At 52.0% G+C, this 15,158-nt stretch overlaps 2 protein-coding genes across 2 annotated transcripts in view; one reads left to right on the forward strand and one right to left on the reverse strand.

Moving 5' to 3' along the window:
- LOC106812012 (mitochondrial inner membrane protein COX18-like) overlaps positions 1-1,558 on the forward strand; it is a 7,178-nt gene extending 5,620 nt beyond the window's left edge. Inside the window, exons 5-6 of the mRNA XM_014815764.1 lie at positions 925-993; positions 1,161-1,558. Of these exons, the coding sequence (XP_014671250.1) occupies positions 925-993; positions 1,161-1,485 (394 nt within the window). The 3' untranslated portion in view covers positions 1,486-1,558. The remainder of the gene's footprint in view (positions 1-924; positions 994-1,160) is intronic.
- A 287-nt stretch (positions 1,559-1,845) lies between these two features.
- Positions 1,846-12,676, reverse strand: LOC106812013. The gene is made up of 11 exons (XM_014815765.1): positions 12,527-12,676; positions 11,901-12,057; positions 10,969-11,242; positions 9,844-10,091; positions 9,133-9,331; positions 8,613-8,725; positions 7,898-8,075; positions 7,019-7,164; positions 5,494-6,060; positions 4,974-5,406; positions 1,846-4,739 (listed from the first exon to the last, which is right to left on the reverse strand). The coding sequence occupies exons 1-11, from the start codon at positions 12,535-12,537 to the stop codon at positions 2,308-2,310; spliced, it is 4,758 nt and encodes a 1,585-aa protein (XP_014671251.1). The 5' UTR covers positions 12,538-12,676; the 3' UTR covers positions 1,846-2,307.
- Between the last annotated feature and the right edge of the window lie 2,482 nt (positions 12,677-15,158).

Raw genomic sequence — 15,158 nt, forward strand, 5'->3', positions numbered from 1 at the left:
CTCTTATACCTACTTCCTCTAGCTCCTCTGCTCCAAGTACAGTCTCCCTCCTGCAGGAATGAGAATTTTCCGGCGATTTCCGGTTTGGTTTCATTTTGGTCCATTTCTTGCGATCGTGCAAAAAAAAACTAATAAAAATTTGAGGGGGGATAAGGTGTACTTTTCTTGCAAAATGACACCATTTTTTTAATTTTAAACGTTCAGTAAAAAGTCAGGAAAAGTATGCGTCGAATTTCACAGACAGAAGTGACGGAAGTCTGCAGATAAATATCGCGGGGTATCTATGTAATGAAAGGGTTTTAGCCTATTTCTCATGCGTACTGATAACTCGGTGACAATTGGTTCGTATAGTAATTGATAACTTCTAATGGAAAGGAAATATTTTTTCCATGCCAAAAACATTCAACCTGTTCCATGCCTGCTCGTGCTATTACGCACCTCTGGCCCACAGAGCAAGTTTAATGTTTTCGCTCGGTGGCTGCTCGCGTGCATGTGTTCGTTTTCGCCGCGATCATATAGCGGCGTCAGCCAAGCTGAGCGCAGCGCGCGTGTACATGTCTAGCGGAGCAGCAGCAACAAGAGCGGCGCCTGTCTACGAGCGAGGCGAGCAGCAAGCCAGCAAGCCAGCGTGTAGCATTCAGTACGCTGGCTTATATTCGGTGTTATCGTGAGTTGTATTGGCGTATGCGCGTATGCTCGTCAGTGGCGAGTATGCACTTTCTGTTAGTGTCACTCTGTCTAGATTGGCCGTCCTATGAACGGTGCCGATTGTTTCAAAACCTCTTTCATTCTTATCGCTCGTGTTTCCTTCATCGCCAGATAGTACGGCAAGAAGGATTGCTTCTCTCATCTCAGTCAGCAGTTCTGTGTTTACATGCCGGTACCCAGCTGTGTGCAGCTCTGACATGTACTGTGTTTTTGCAGTGCCTCAGCCTGTACATCAGTTCTGAACATGTTCTGGTGTTTTGCAGTGCCTCAGCCTGTACTATCAAGGTACCTTATTATCTCTGACATGTTCTGTGTTTTGCAGTGCCTCAGCCTGTACTATCAGCTCTGACATGTACTATGTTTTGCAGTGCCTCAGCCTGTACTATCAGTTCTGACATGTTCTGTGTTTTGCAGTGCCTCAGCCTGTACTATCAGCTCTGACATGTACTATGTTTTGCAGTGCCTCAGCCTGTACTATCAGTTCTGACATGTTCTGTGTTTTGCAGTGCCTCAGCCTGTACTATCAGTTCTGACATGTTCTGTGTTTTGCAGTGCCTCAGCCTGTACTGGGTGAGTTCCAGCACGTTCGGTCTCGCGCAGAACGTTGCTCTCAAGTTTCCGTCCGTGCGGCGCGCGTGTCGCATTCCGCCCGCACCCAGCGAGAGCCAGACGCCGTTCCGCGACATGGTGGCGCACTTCCGAGCGAGGCGGGCGCGGGCCGACGCGTCAACAAAGGACACGTCAGCGTCAACGAAGGACACGTCAGCGTCAACATAGACCACATCGATGAAGGATACTTGACGATTTCGTGTTTCGAAACTTGTAATAAATTTCGAGAGCTAATCTTCAATTCTGCGTTGTCGTGCTCTGTTTCGAACTGTCTGCGTGCGTGTTGCCAGGCATTCTTTTAGATAATCTCAACAAAATCGCAGCGATTAACGACTTCAGCTGTCTGCCAATCATGCTATGCAGTTAACAATCACATATATCTGACACAATATATTGGTACTTCAACAAACAACATGATCGCGTTTAGCATGTGAACGTTGTCATAATTATATGTGGTCATGTGTGTCGTCTCCATTATACGAACGTTGATACAACTGACGACGATAACAAAAAACACGAGCCAGTCAATACAAATACATGCAGATATAATTTAATCAGCATATCATTTCATTGTTTAACATTATAACGACGACTGACACGAGTACGTTGAACAGAACAGGTTAAAAATTGACAATTGAATTTTGTTTTAGTTGGGTAACTAACTACGTCTACAGGTAATGATTTTCTAAATTCCAAGAATTTTCGTGAGTTTCACACAAGAATATGCATGCATGTGATTTAAGATGCATGTGATTTAAGAGCTTACTAACTAACGCTTTACAACCAGGTTTACGCCCTAAAACAAAATAATTATTTAATCGATGACATGCTAAAACATGATTCTGCAATTCTCAGATTTGAATCTAACAAAATTCCACCGAGTAACGCGAATTGGTGCTCGTCCCAGAAATACCAGACGAAATTCACAAACCTACAAATTTAATTAACCAACTTAAAAACTAAACTCATTAAATTTCGAAAAACCGGAAACTAAAATTCGACGTCCGCCGGCGTGTCGTCGCCGCGGCGACGCTTCCTAACGCGATCGGTGCCGACGTCGCATCCTCCGTCGGCGGAGCTAAGATGCTCTGCTTCCGTCGCACGAAGATCCGCATCCGACAGGGATTCAACGCCACGTTCGACCAGACTAACGAGGAGATTGACCACCAAGGCGGCGTCTCGAACGACGGCGTCTGCCCGTATACCGTCGCCGACCTCCCGACCACCAGAGGGCGCCAAATCGGCCACCTCGATGCCGAGAACAGGCACAGGTGGCGCTGCATCGTCCCCGTCGAGCTCACGTAATGTTTCGGCGCGTTCGTCACGGCCGTCGTCGCTCTCCCGTCCACCAGGGGGCGCCGAATCGCTCGTCTCGGCGCAAGCGGCAGGAGTAGATGGCGCTGCCGGGACGTCTCCGCCGCGTTCGACTCGATTGAGGAGGCGACGCATCACAGCGCCGACGTCGTCGGAGACATTTCCGACACCAGAGGGCGCCGGATTGCTCGCCGCCATCGCCGCCTTCTTGAGCCGCATGATCTCGAACTCGGCGCGCAGCAGCGCCCTCCGCTGGCAGCGAATCTTCTTGAGCGCAGCGGCGAGCGCCGCGTTGGCCCCGGTCAGCTCTTCTCGCAGTCGCTCCGTCTCCCCGACCGCTCTTCTCTCCGGCCGCGCGGCGAGGGAGGGCCGCTGGGACGAGGTCGAGGAGGGGGAAGGCCGATGGAAGGAAGACTGGAGGAGACTGGATGCGGACGATGTTTGGCCCGAAGAGGAAGCTGCTTTAGGGGAAGCCCCGGAGGAGGGTGATGCTTGGAGAGAAGAGGAAGACCGGGAGGAGGATGCGGCCGCCATTGTCTCGTCAACGCGGCGGAGGCAGAGCCGTGGAAATCTATCGTCGAGCTTCTCGCGCGCTCTCCACCAGGCGTTCCCGTTTTCCTCCTCCTCCTCCTCCTCCTTCTCCTCCTCCTCCTCCTGCTCTGCAACAGGCCTCCTCTCTCCTACCTCTCGCGTGCCGGCTTTCTCGTCCCGCGGACGCGAGGCCGTCTGCTCGGTGATGTCACGGGCGACGCCTGGCAACGGCCGGGAGCGCTCGGCAGCGGTTGCGCCGGCACCGCGTCGGATCTTGCTCATCGCGTGGCCATGAATGCGCCGCTCGTGGCGGCAGCGCAGGACGTGCGTGCGGTAGCGCTTTCCGCACGCCCCGCACGCGAACGACGCCTTCGCCGCACCATCAACGGCGGGGGTGGCGGCGGCGGTGCGGGCAGGGGCGGCGGCGGGGGTAGGGGCGGGGGGACGACTGACCTTGCGCTTCCTCGCGTGGCCGTGGATGCGGAGCTCGTGGCGGCGGCACAGGAGGTGCGTGCGGTAGCACTTGCCGCACTTGCTGCACGCGAACTCGCACAACGCGGGATGCTTGTAGCGTATGTGACGATTCATGTTCGTCGCGAGTACGGCGTGATGGCACTCCGGGCAGTACTTGATCGCGCGAGCGCCTTCTGTACGCGGGCAGCTCGTCAGAGCGTGTCTCCGCGCGTACTTCGCCGAAGAGAAGACGCGCTGGCAGTGCGGACACGTCGCCGCGGAAGCAGGCTTTGCCGGGGTCGTCGCCGCGGCAACGGGCTTTGTCGGGGTCGCCGCCGCTGCAACAGGCTTAGCTGGGGTCGTCGCCACGGCAATGGGCTTTGCCGGGGTTCTCGCCACGGCAACGGACTTTGCCGAGGTCGTTGCCAGAGGCGTCGGTGCGGCAACGGAGCGAATCTTCCTGGCGACAGCTGGATGCTTCGTGCGCATGTGTCGATCCATGTTGAACGCTAGGATCGGCTTTCGGCAATGCGAGCAGCGGACGGCGGCCGCCCCTGCAGACGGGCAGTTTGACGTCATGTGTTTGTGCATGGACCCTGATGAAGCGAACACGCGGCGGCAGCGTGGGCACGTCGCCGCGACGAGGGCCCTGCCGGGACCCTTGCAACGACGCAGCCGCAGGTGCCGGCGCAGTGAGCTGCGTTTAGAGAACATGCCTCCACACCGCGGGCACGCCATCGCCCCCTCCGCCGGCTGCGTCACGAGCCCCTCCGCCCAGCGGGCCGACGACTCGCCAGTTTTCGACGTAGCCGCCGCCGACGAGTGGTGGTTCTTTTCGGTCTTTCTGTCGATGGGTCCTTCGGTCTTTCGGTCTTCTGTCGATCTTTCCGTTTTCCGATCTGTGCCGGCGTTCTGCGTCGCGGTCGCCCCGACGTCCTGGGCCAGCGCGCCGTACCCGTCGCGCACGTTGTGAACGGACGCGAGGTGCATGCGCGTGTACCAGGCCGTCGAGAACACGCGGTCACAGCACGGGCACGTCGCAGCCCTGCACGTCCGCGCGTGCTCGTCGAGCGAGGACGCCGTCGCAAACGCCTGCCCGCACTTCGCGCACGACGACAGCTGTGCTGGCAGGGGGCGCCGGCAGCGCCTGAGGCGGAGGTGGCGGTCGCGGCCGCGCGGCGACGCGAAGACGCCGCCGCACGCGGGGCAGGCGACGTCAGCGTGCGCGGCGACGTTGTGACGACGCAGCGACTCGTCGTTGGCGAACGCTCGCCCGCACCGCACGCACCAGCTCTCCTCCTCCTCCTCCTTCTCCCCCGCCTCCTCCTCCTCCTTCCTCTCTCTCGGCTCGGCTTTACGCTCCTCGGGTTTCCTCTTGCGATCGAACGGCGACGTCTCCACCTCGAGTTTCGTCTTCCAATCAACCCACCACGTCCCCTCCTCATTCTCGGCGATACCGTCGCACTTCGAGGCCGCGTTGCTGCCGCCTTCCCTCGTCGGAGCAGAATCGCCGCGCGAGCACCGGCCGCAGAACAGCTGGGCGGCGGGGACGTGCGTCGCGGTGGCCATCTTCATGGCGCACTGGCAGCACTTGCCGATCTCGAAGCGGCGGCCGGCGTGCTCACGTTTAACGTGGGCGGCCAGCGATTCCTCGCCCCAGAACGGCGTCGCGCAGAAGCAGCAGCAGACGAAGCGATTGTTGAGCACGCCGTGAGCGTCGCAGCGGTGCCACGCGAGCATGAGACGAGACTCTAGCACGCGACCACACTCGGGGCAGTCGGCGCGGCGACGCTGAAGGTCGTAGTTGACGGCGGCGACAGCGGCCGCGGGGCGGGCGGGGGCCGCGGGGCGGGCGGGGGCTGGGGGGCGGGCGGTGACCGCGGGGCGGACGAGCGGCATCTCGTCATGCCGCCGGTGCGCGCCCTGGTGGCGAGCGAGGCGCGTGAAGTTGGCGAACGTGCACGCGCAGCGCTCGCACATATGCGGCATCGTCGCGCGCGGAGCGTGCAGCACCTCCTGGTGTCGCTTCAGGATGCCGCCGTGGGTGAAACTCGACGAGCACTCGTCACAATCGAAGAATTTTCCCTCGCGCGGCGCGGCAGCGGCGGCGCCACTGTCTCTCTCCGCCGGTCGCTCGCCCGTCTTCCTCGCGTGAATTCGTTTTCTCGCATAGGCGGCGCCACCATCTCTCTCCGCCGGTCGCTCGCCCGTCTTCCTCACGCGGATTCGTTTTCTCGCATAGGCGGCGCCACCGTCTCTCTCCGCCGGTCGCTCGCCCGTCTTGCTCGCACGGATTTGTTTCCCTGCATAGGCGGCGCCACCGTCTCTCTTTGCCGATCGCTCGCCCGTCTTGCTCGCACGGATTTGTTTCCTCGCACAGGGGGCGCCGCCGTAGCGGGAGCGCGCGACCTCAGCCGCGCTCGGCCAGTCCGGATCGTTCTCCGTCTGGAAAGGAAAGCAGAATCGGTTGCACGCGTATCCCGTTTCGCGGACTCAAACGCGCCGCGCGGCGTCACTTTCTTTACGTCTTTACGTCCGTCCCACTTCATTGTCGCATTCTATCGATAGATATCGTGCAGATTCGTTTTCGAGACCCTCGCGAAATCTCAGGGGAAACCTTACCGTCGTAATCATTTTTTTCCCCCACCACTGCCCGCGCTATGTGCAATTATACAATACGACAGAGTTGTCGCCTTTTCCTCCTATTCGTCAGCGACCCCTCGTCCGCGACCCCGGCTCCTCGTCCGCGACCCCGTTCCTCGTCCGCGAACCCGGCTCCTCGTCCGCGACCCCGGCTCCTCGGACGCGACCCCAGCTCCTCGTCCGCGACCCCGGCTCCTCGCCCGCGACCCCGGCTCCTCGTCCGCGACCCCGACTCCTCGGACGCGACCACCCGGCTCCTTCGTCCGCGACCGGCCGGCTCTCGTCCGCGACCCGGCTTCCTCTCGTCGCAACCCCGACCCCTCGTCCGGCTGCACCCGGCTCCTCGTCGCGACCGCTGGCTCCGTCGCCGGCGACCAGCCGGCTCCTCGTCCGCGACCCCCGCTCCTCGTCCGCGACGCCCGCCCGGCTCTCGTTCGCGACCCCGGCTCTCGTCCGCGACGGGTTCCGGCTTTCTCGTCCGCGGACCCGCTCCTCGTCCGGCTGACCCAGCTCTTGTCCGCTGACCCGACCCTCCGGTAACCGCGACCACAGCGGCTCCTCGTCGCAGCGACCCTGGCCCCGCTCCTCGCCGTACGGCGTCCCCGGTCCTGTCCGCGACACATCCGGGCTCCTCGTCGCGACCTTTGTGGCTCCGGCTCCTCGCCCGCGACCCCGGCTCCTCGTCCGCGACCCCGGCTCCTCGTCCGCGACCCCGGCTCCTCGTCCGCGACCCCGGCTCCTCGTCCGCGACCTCGGTTACCTTGATGCGCGTGGCGTCGAGCCACGGCCGCGACACCGTGACGTCCCTGAGCATCACGTGGCACGAGGTTGGATCACGCCCTTCCTTCTCCTCCTCCTCCTCCTCATCGCTGCTGCCAGCTTCCACCATCACAAGCTGCTGTAGCACTGAAAGCGATTACATCACCGTAAATAGTAAAACTAAAAAAAATATTTCCACTTTTTCGCAAAATGTAAGTAATTCTGTTCACTTTTTATGGTTAAATTGCTGCATTATACTTTCTATTTTCCTATATTGTTTAATGTAAACATACACTCGTGACTCATACATAGCCCATAGCAAGCAATTAATGTCAGGATAATAATATCAAATCGTGCAGGTATTTTGGATTTTGAACTAGTTGAGAAACAATCTTATCAGGTAAGAACTTAACGATACATTTAGTCCCGTTAGTACTTACTTTTAATGTAAAAAAATGCCAACAAATATTTTACAAATACACACCATAGAAAATTTGTGACGTAGTCAAATGAAACACGCGCAAAAAACGGATATTGATAGTACTCGCGGTTTACTTTTATGTTTGTGGGTTTTTTCCCCCCAATATATATTTTAATTACAATATATATACACTGCTAGTACTAGTCTACTAACGTCAGGACATTCTTTCCCCCCCCCCCCCCCGCACAATATAATAAACTCTTCAGACTTGCTGTTGATATATAAAGTCGTTTAAGTAAATAAATAAATAAATAAAAATATGACGATGACAGTTGTTATGTCAGGGAATTGACGATTTTGAACAAATACATTATGACAACAGTCGCTGTGTCAACGATTTACCCGTTTTGAATAAATAAATAAATATATAAATAAATAAATAGATGAGCAGAGTCTCACTTGGGTAGGCATCTTCCTGCCACGGCGATGATGACTCTGCAGCATTCGCCTCCCTATTATGCGACGACACATGCTCAACGACCGCATTCTTATCCGTCGCAAAGATCGCAGCCGGCGCCATCTGGTGTCTGGCCGACGCTGTAGCGCCGCTGCCGAAAACCGCAGCGTTCCGGTTGACCTGCGAGAATGTAATGTAGTTTTGCAAAACGCATTCGTGTCAGCGGCAGTGGCATTATCGGTTGGCGGTAGCGGTCTAGTGGTTAGCCACACTTTTGGGGTAGACAGAGCGGAGTGAGGTTTGCATTTCAGCGTGTGATTTGCACGGTCAGTTTTGAAACTGCACGGCCAAAAATGTGTAGCACGGCCTAAAATATTGATCTAAAGCCGTGTACATTTGTAAAATTCCACTCTCAAATATTTTTTCTGCACTCCCACAATACTCATTCCTGGCTAATACCCTGCTCGACACCTGTCGTAGAAACGAGCTCATCACTAGAAGAATAGAAGCGATCATCTCTAGAAGTTCACTCTATCTTCCTTCCTTCAAGACAGAAGGACGGTTTCCTTAAAACGAAAAAGCTCGCTCTGTTTGACACGGCCCGGTCCGTCTTCCGAAAATTCCCCGAGAGAAAAGGAGAACGCTCCCGCGTGGCATTTGGTGGGATTCTATTCGCAGTGGAGAGCAAGTTGAACCGATCTCGAACGAACTGCGTACCTTGTTTGTCTCGTTGCCAGTCGGACGGGGCTGGCCACTTTTCGGTGTGGGGGAGGAGGCGTCGTGACGGCTCGATGAGGCGTGTCTCGACGCCGCGCCGGCCGCGGCGACCCCTGCAACGCGGCGCAGGAGAGAGAGGTTAGATCGTGCAGACGACGTGCAATCACGTGGTTTTCCCGCTCTCTCGCGTCGATGCAGGAGGTGGTTGTCGTGCGCATCCTCGCAGGCTCACAGCCGGCAGACGCGTGCCCACTGCTACCTTCCACTACCTACTGCTACCTTTCACTACCTACTGCTATCTTCCACCGCTAACCTCTACTGCTATCTTCCACTACCTTCTGCTACCTTCCACCGCTACCTTCTGCTACGTTCCACTACCTTCCACCGCTACGTTCCACTACTTTCTGCTACCTTCCACCTTTACTTTACACTACCTTCCACCGCTACCTTCTGCTACCTTCCACCTTTACTTCACGCTACCTTCCACCGCTACCATCAACCGCTACCTTCCGCCACGTACCTCGCAGAACGGTAAACGACGTTCGGTTTCCCCGTTCCTCCTCCTCCTCCTCCTCCTCCTCCTCATCCCTGGTGGGTAGGCTCCCGTTTACGCTGGTCACCACCGGCAGCTCACCCCACTCGCTCCCTTCCGCGCCCGCCGTCAATGAGACAGGCGCCGCCGTGTCGTCGTAAAGGCGCCCGTCTACCGGTTTGTCCACCTGCAAGCGTAGAGAGCGAAGATGGCGTCAATCGGTGACAACCTGACCGAATGTGCATGAAAAGAAAAACTTCACACAGAATTAAGGCAAAGACGCAGGTCAGTGCGACGTGGTCCAGTTGGAAACAGTGCGAAGAAATTGGGTGTGTAACGCGTTTGTGAGGTGAGTGTAGGCGATTGACAGGGCAGGTGTTTGCACACGAAGTCACAAGAATTCATAGGTAGTCCTTTTGCTACCTGATCTCCAAGTTTGAGCTCAGGTCTTGTGAGCAACTCTTGTGAGTAACTCTTGTGAGTAACTCGAGCCCAAGTTCGCCCTCCATGTAAGATTTTTTCTTTTAGACTTGTTCTATGCTTGTTTTTTATTGTTTTGTCATGAAACATGGTAGCCATTGCATACCTATTCATTTCATCAAACGAAAACCAGATATGATTTTCGAAACGAAAATTCTGACCAAAACGAAGAGAAGAGAAAAGGTCCCCTCCCCGGTCAGAGTGGACAGAAGCACTCACCACTATTTCCACAAGTCCTGGCTTTTCCGCGACGCTCTGCCACGACAACGGCGTGTCGACTCTGACGACGTACGACGTCGCCGAAGGAAGCATCTCCGTCGCGTTGCTAGGCAACACGCGAGCGACCTTCATCTTGTCGTCTGCTCCCACGGCCGCGGCGGCGACTCGCCGGCGCTTGGCGCATGACTGGGATGATTGAATGCCATCTGACGATGCCTGGTGGGGTGAGACACCGGCACGCTTCTCTCCTGTAGTGAGCAAATCGATGCGTGCAGACGACGAACGCTCACTCCCGCACGTTTACCCATTGCCAATCGAAATTGATAATTTTCAAAGTATATCGCTCGCATAATTTGGCTGGAGGGTAAGCTCCATGCAAGCAGTTACGATTATTGGCTAGATTGCGGTTAGGGTTAGGGTCAGGATCAAGGATTGGGGTTGGAAATTAGGGTTAGGGTTAAGAACTAAGGTTGGGAATTAAGATTACAGCTAGAAGTAGGGTTAGGGTTAAGGATTAGTGATAAAAAGTAGGGTAATGCTTGAGAGTTAGGGATTGAAATCTTGTTTAAGGTTTGGGGTAAGAATTAGGGGTAGGAATTATGGCTATGGGAAGTGTTAAATTGACTACGTCACAAATTTTCTATGGTGTAAATTTGTAAAATTTTTGTTGCAATTTTTTTACATGAAAAATAAGTACTAACGGCATTAAATGTATCCTCAAATTCTTACCTGATAAGATTGTTTTTCAACTAGTTATAAATTCAAAAAATCTGGGCGATTTGATATATTGATCACGACATTAAATGCTTGCTATGGGCTATGTATGAGTCACGAGCATTTGTTCACATCGAACGGAACAGCGAAATAGGACGTATAATGCAGCAATTTAACCATAAAAAGTTAACCGAATCACTTACATTTTGTGAAAAAGTGGACAAATTTTTGTTACTTTTACTATTTACAGAACAGAAAGATACAGTGACGTAATCAGCTTCGAATCAGGGTTATAGTTATCAGTTCTGGCCGCCTTCACTCGTATCGGCTGCAGAGTTCCTACTCTTCACCGCAAACACGCAAAATTTCACCGATGACGTTTTTTGCGAGCTTTCCCACGCCTGCACCCACCTTGCCGGTCTGTAAATCTTGCGTGAGACTGTCTCCCCGCACCGTCGGGTTCCAGTGCTTGCCCGGTGCACCGTGGCGCCCCCACGGTGCCTGTCGTCGCCGCCGCGGCGTTGCCGTCTCGTTCTGTTGCCGTGACAGGATTGCTGAGGTCGTTGTTTTTAAAAGGAACGGTTGGAGTTCGTTCGCCGTGCTGAGTCAGCAGGATTGACACGGGTATGTCGTCGACGCCCGGTGCCGCGGCGCGCGAGTCTCTGGTCACCTCGGAGGCATTTCTCTGCAAGGGTAGACAGCGAAGGTGCTAGCGGAGAGCAGAAACATTGATATAGAGACCTGTGTGCTTGCATGTATGCGTGCATGCATGCCTGCATGACAGCAGAGTCCAGAATAGCAAGAGAAGACAGCGATAATGAGCAAATTAAGACAGGAGAGCAAAGCGATAACTGTCAAATAACAGCAGATGTGTCGATCCTACGTTTGCCGCACATATACACGCAAATCTGACACCTGTTGATTACACCACAGCTATTAAAAAACTATCAGGGGAACATGGTTTCTTCTGAGGGAAAATTAGACAAAAGGAGTAATGGCTAGTTTGGAAAATTAACGCGTATTCATACGATCCATATCATGATGGATTCAAAGCCGTGCGTAGGCCATAGGAAAAGTGTAGAGTCTAGACCCCACATCACATGACTCAAGAAATGCACATGGCAATCTAAATATGCCATAAGCAGGTGGTGATATATTTAATTTTGGGTTGACACTGTTTTAACAACAACGGGTAAATATAAGAACATTTTCACAATGGCAATGTTAAATTTTACAACGGCAGTGCGCCACTGGGACTCTTATGTGCAAGAAACCCTGGGGAATCGATAGATTACACCTCTCGGTCACCACGGCGCGCGCTTTCTCGCAGCCACCATCCTCACCGCCATCGCGTAGCTGTCCAGGTCGATGAAATCTGGAGTGGACTGCATCCAGGGATGCGGCGACCAGCTTCCCTCGACGTCCACCAACTGGTCGGCCTCGGAGTCGCCGCGGGGGCCATCTTCGATCGACAGCTCGGCCCCGTCCTCGATCCGTATGCTAGACATTATACACGGTCACTAGCAGTCTAGCGATTGCACGAGAGCTGACATCGACGGTTAAGTTCGTCGCATTTCGTGAGAAATCCACAGACGACGACTTTGCTTTATTGCATTATGCCTATGCTATGGCTTTTTGAAAATTGTCACGAACTCATACGAAGTCATAGTCATATGATATATATAACAATTAACATTACTCACTTTTATTAGGCCCTAGAAGAATAAATATAAAATTGCCAGGGTCATGCCGGTACTGATAGCGAGTACAAGCGACAAAGTAATTTATATATACAATTTTCAAAAACACTAACCAATCAATAAATGATCGAACTCGGCCCTAAACGGCTAAAGTTAAACAACACCGACTCATAAAGTTAGACTGTGTCTTAGACAGAGCGAGCGAAACTGTGAGGTATGCATGTGCAGAAAATCTACTACTACTAGTACTAGTACTATTGTATACTCACACTTTGAACATTTGACGATTTGTGCAAATCACTAGATGCTTTGCTTTTATCAACTTCTACTCTGAAAGACGTAACGTGCTGTATTATAAGACCATATTATTATAAGTTTAAAGTAGGGCGACGACATAATTTATCGGCTGCCGCCGGTAGTTTCGGCCGCCGAAAAGAAAAGTGCAACCGCCACTAATGTGCGAAAAAAATCACACTTGCTGTTGCGAAATACTTAAATATAAACTAAGCGCTTAATGTATCTATCATTTTTATAGATATGGCTAACAATTCTCATTTTTAAATGATTGCAGTTTTGCAATTTAATCTTTGTATTAACTGTGTAATATCATGGTTAATCAGTGGCTATTTTCAGTATGAGTAAACACTGTTCACATGTTACCGTTCGTAGCGCGCGCATATGCCATACTTACTTTGTAGCTGATTCTGATCAAGTTTACTAAGTTTTGTGTGATTGTTATTGTTGCTCCGGTATTTTTCGCATATTGTATCGTAGTAAGAGTTGATGCCGAAACGGCAGCTGCCGCTATGGATGGTTCAGAGCCAGTGGGTGCAGCAGACGTCGACGCGATGGTTGTTGAGATGAACGAGGTTATTAATATTACCTACTTAGGCTACGATAGATACAATCATGTAACCTAGACCGAATAATTCTGTCCCATATAACCTTTTTTATATTTTGGTGAGGGTTATTGGGACAGAACGGGGTTTATTGAAATTTCGTGAGATCGCATGCAAAATGCATGCGCTGCGAATGCGGCCCGTACGCCGCTATTTGCGCGAAAAAAAACCTAACGTTCCCTTCTACATGGCTTTACCTTGCTACTGATATGTGTATACATTCACTTCAATCGTTATTCACTTCTTAAAAGATTGTTTTTCAGAAACCCGCTTCATTCCACTTTCGTATATCACATTCGCCATTTACAAACAATCAGACCAATCAGAGCGAGTCTATCAGCCCTCCTGCAGCGCCACAGATACAAGCAAGAACCAGGCTATTGTAAGACTCGCTGTGATTGGTCTGATTGTTTGTAAATGGCGAATGTAATTTACTAAAGTGAAATGAAGCGGGGCCTGAAAAACAGTCTTTTAAGAAGTGAATAACGATTGAAGCGAATGTATACACATATCAGTAGCAAGGTAAAGCCATGTAGAAGGGAACGGTAGGTTTTTTTTTGCGCCAATAGCGGCGTACGGGCCGCATTGGCAGCGCATGCATTTTGCATGCGATCTCACAAAATTTCAATGAACCCCGTTCTGTCCCAATAACCCTCACCAAAACATAAAAAAAGTTTATATGGGACAGAATTATTCGGTCTACTAGTACTATTACTAAGTATTAATCTTATTATTAGTAATGCTAGTAATGGCTAATGCTCATACTCATAGGGACTCTATGTTCCTGATGCTCAGGCCCAGGTTACTGCCAGAACGTACCCTGGTAACTATCTGATATGGTTAGGCGTAGGCGACTCCCTAGACTCGTTAGTGGAGTAGGCGAGGTACGGTCCGGCATGTTATTAGATAGTACCAGGGTACGTTCCGGTATACCGGACCAGTGTTAGAGCTTTAAAATAAAAACCACTTGCCAAACTGGGCGAGTGAGTCAATAAGTTAACTCGCCCAAACGGAATCTGTACTCGCCCAAATTTTAAAACAAAAATGCTTGTCAAACAATAGTGGAAAAACACAAAAACACAATTGATTTAACTACACATGTAATTCATTGATCACTTTTCTCAAAAATTCAAGGCACATCTCCTCTGAAAGTTCCTGTTTTCATTTTCATTTAATTTACTTTTATTCTCGGGCTGCTTTGCCCCATCAATGAAACGCCACGTTACGCCGATTTTATTGACTTGTTAACACCAAGGGCAACGTGACTTTTAAACAATCCTGCACCCCCCCCTCCCCGTACATCAATCAATATGCCAACAATAGCCATCAATCAATAGCCATGCCGTGCTGGCGCTGCACGCTCTCGCGGGCTGCTTTCTTCGGCGACCCTTGATAATATAAAGTGAGGATGTCGTGGGATAGCCGCCCTTCACAATCGCTACAACTGTATTTCATCAATGTTTGGATATATATCGTAAGGAACCAACATTTGATTAAAGTTTAAGACAATTATTTTTACTCGCCAACATGGGCGAGTCAGCTTTAGCTTTCACTCGCCCGATATTATTTTCACTCGACATTGGCGAGCGGGCGAGTGCCAAGCTCGCACGCTGCTGGACCGTACCCAGGTTACGTTTCGGCAGTACCATGGGGGACATAGACCCTCTCAGCATTACTAATAGTAATTTTTATTTTTCTATTTAGGCAATTATCCATCATAAACAATCACAGGGACCTAAGATCTTGCAATCTTGGATTTTGTGAAATTTGCATAAATAGTTGCCTTTCCTGCTCATTGAACCTGTCAGCATTTATACTAATATTTTCCAATAGTTCGAAGAAGTTGCCTTGTTTTGGTGGTCGATAGCATACCCCGGTCAATATTGGATCTTGGTAGTAAGATATCAACCCATATACAGTGTTCGACACAGCCAGTCGCCCGGTCGCCAATGGCGACCAAAACCTCTGCTGGGCGACTAAAAAATACCAAAAACAAAATATT

The sequence above is a fragment of the Priapulus caudatus genome, unplaced genomic scaffold (genome assembly GCF_000485595.1).
Source record: "Priapulus caudatus unplaced genomic scaffold, Priapulus_caudatus-5.0.1 Scaffold600, whole genome shotgun sequence".
Lineage (NCBI taxonomy): Eukaryota > Metazoa > Priapulida > Priapulimorpha > Priapulimorphida > Priapulidae > Priapulus > Priapulus caudatus.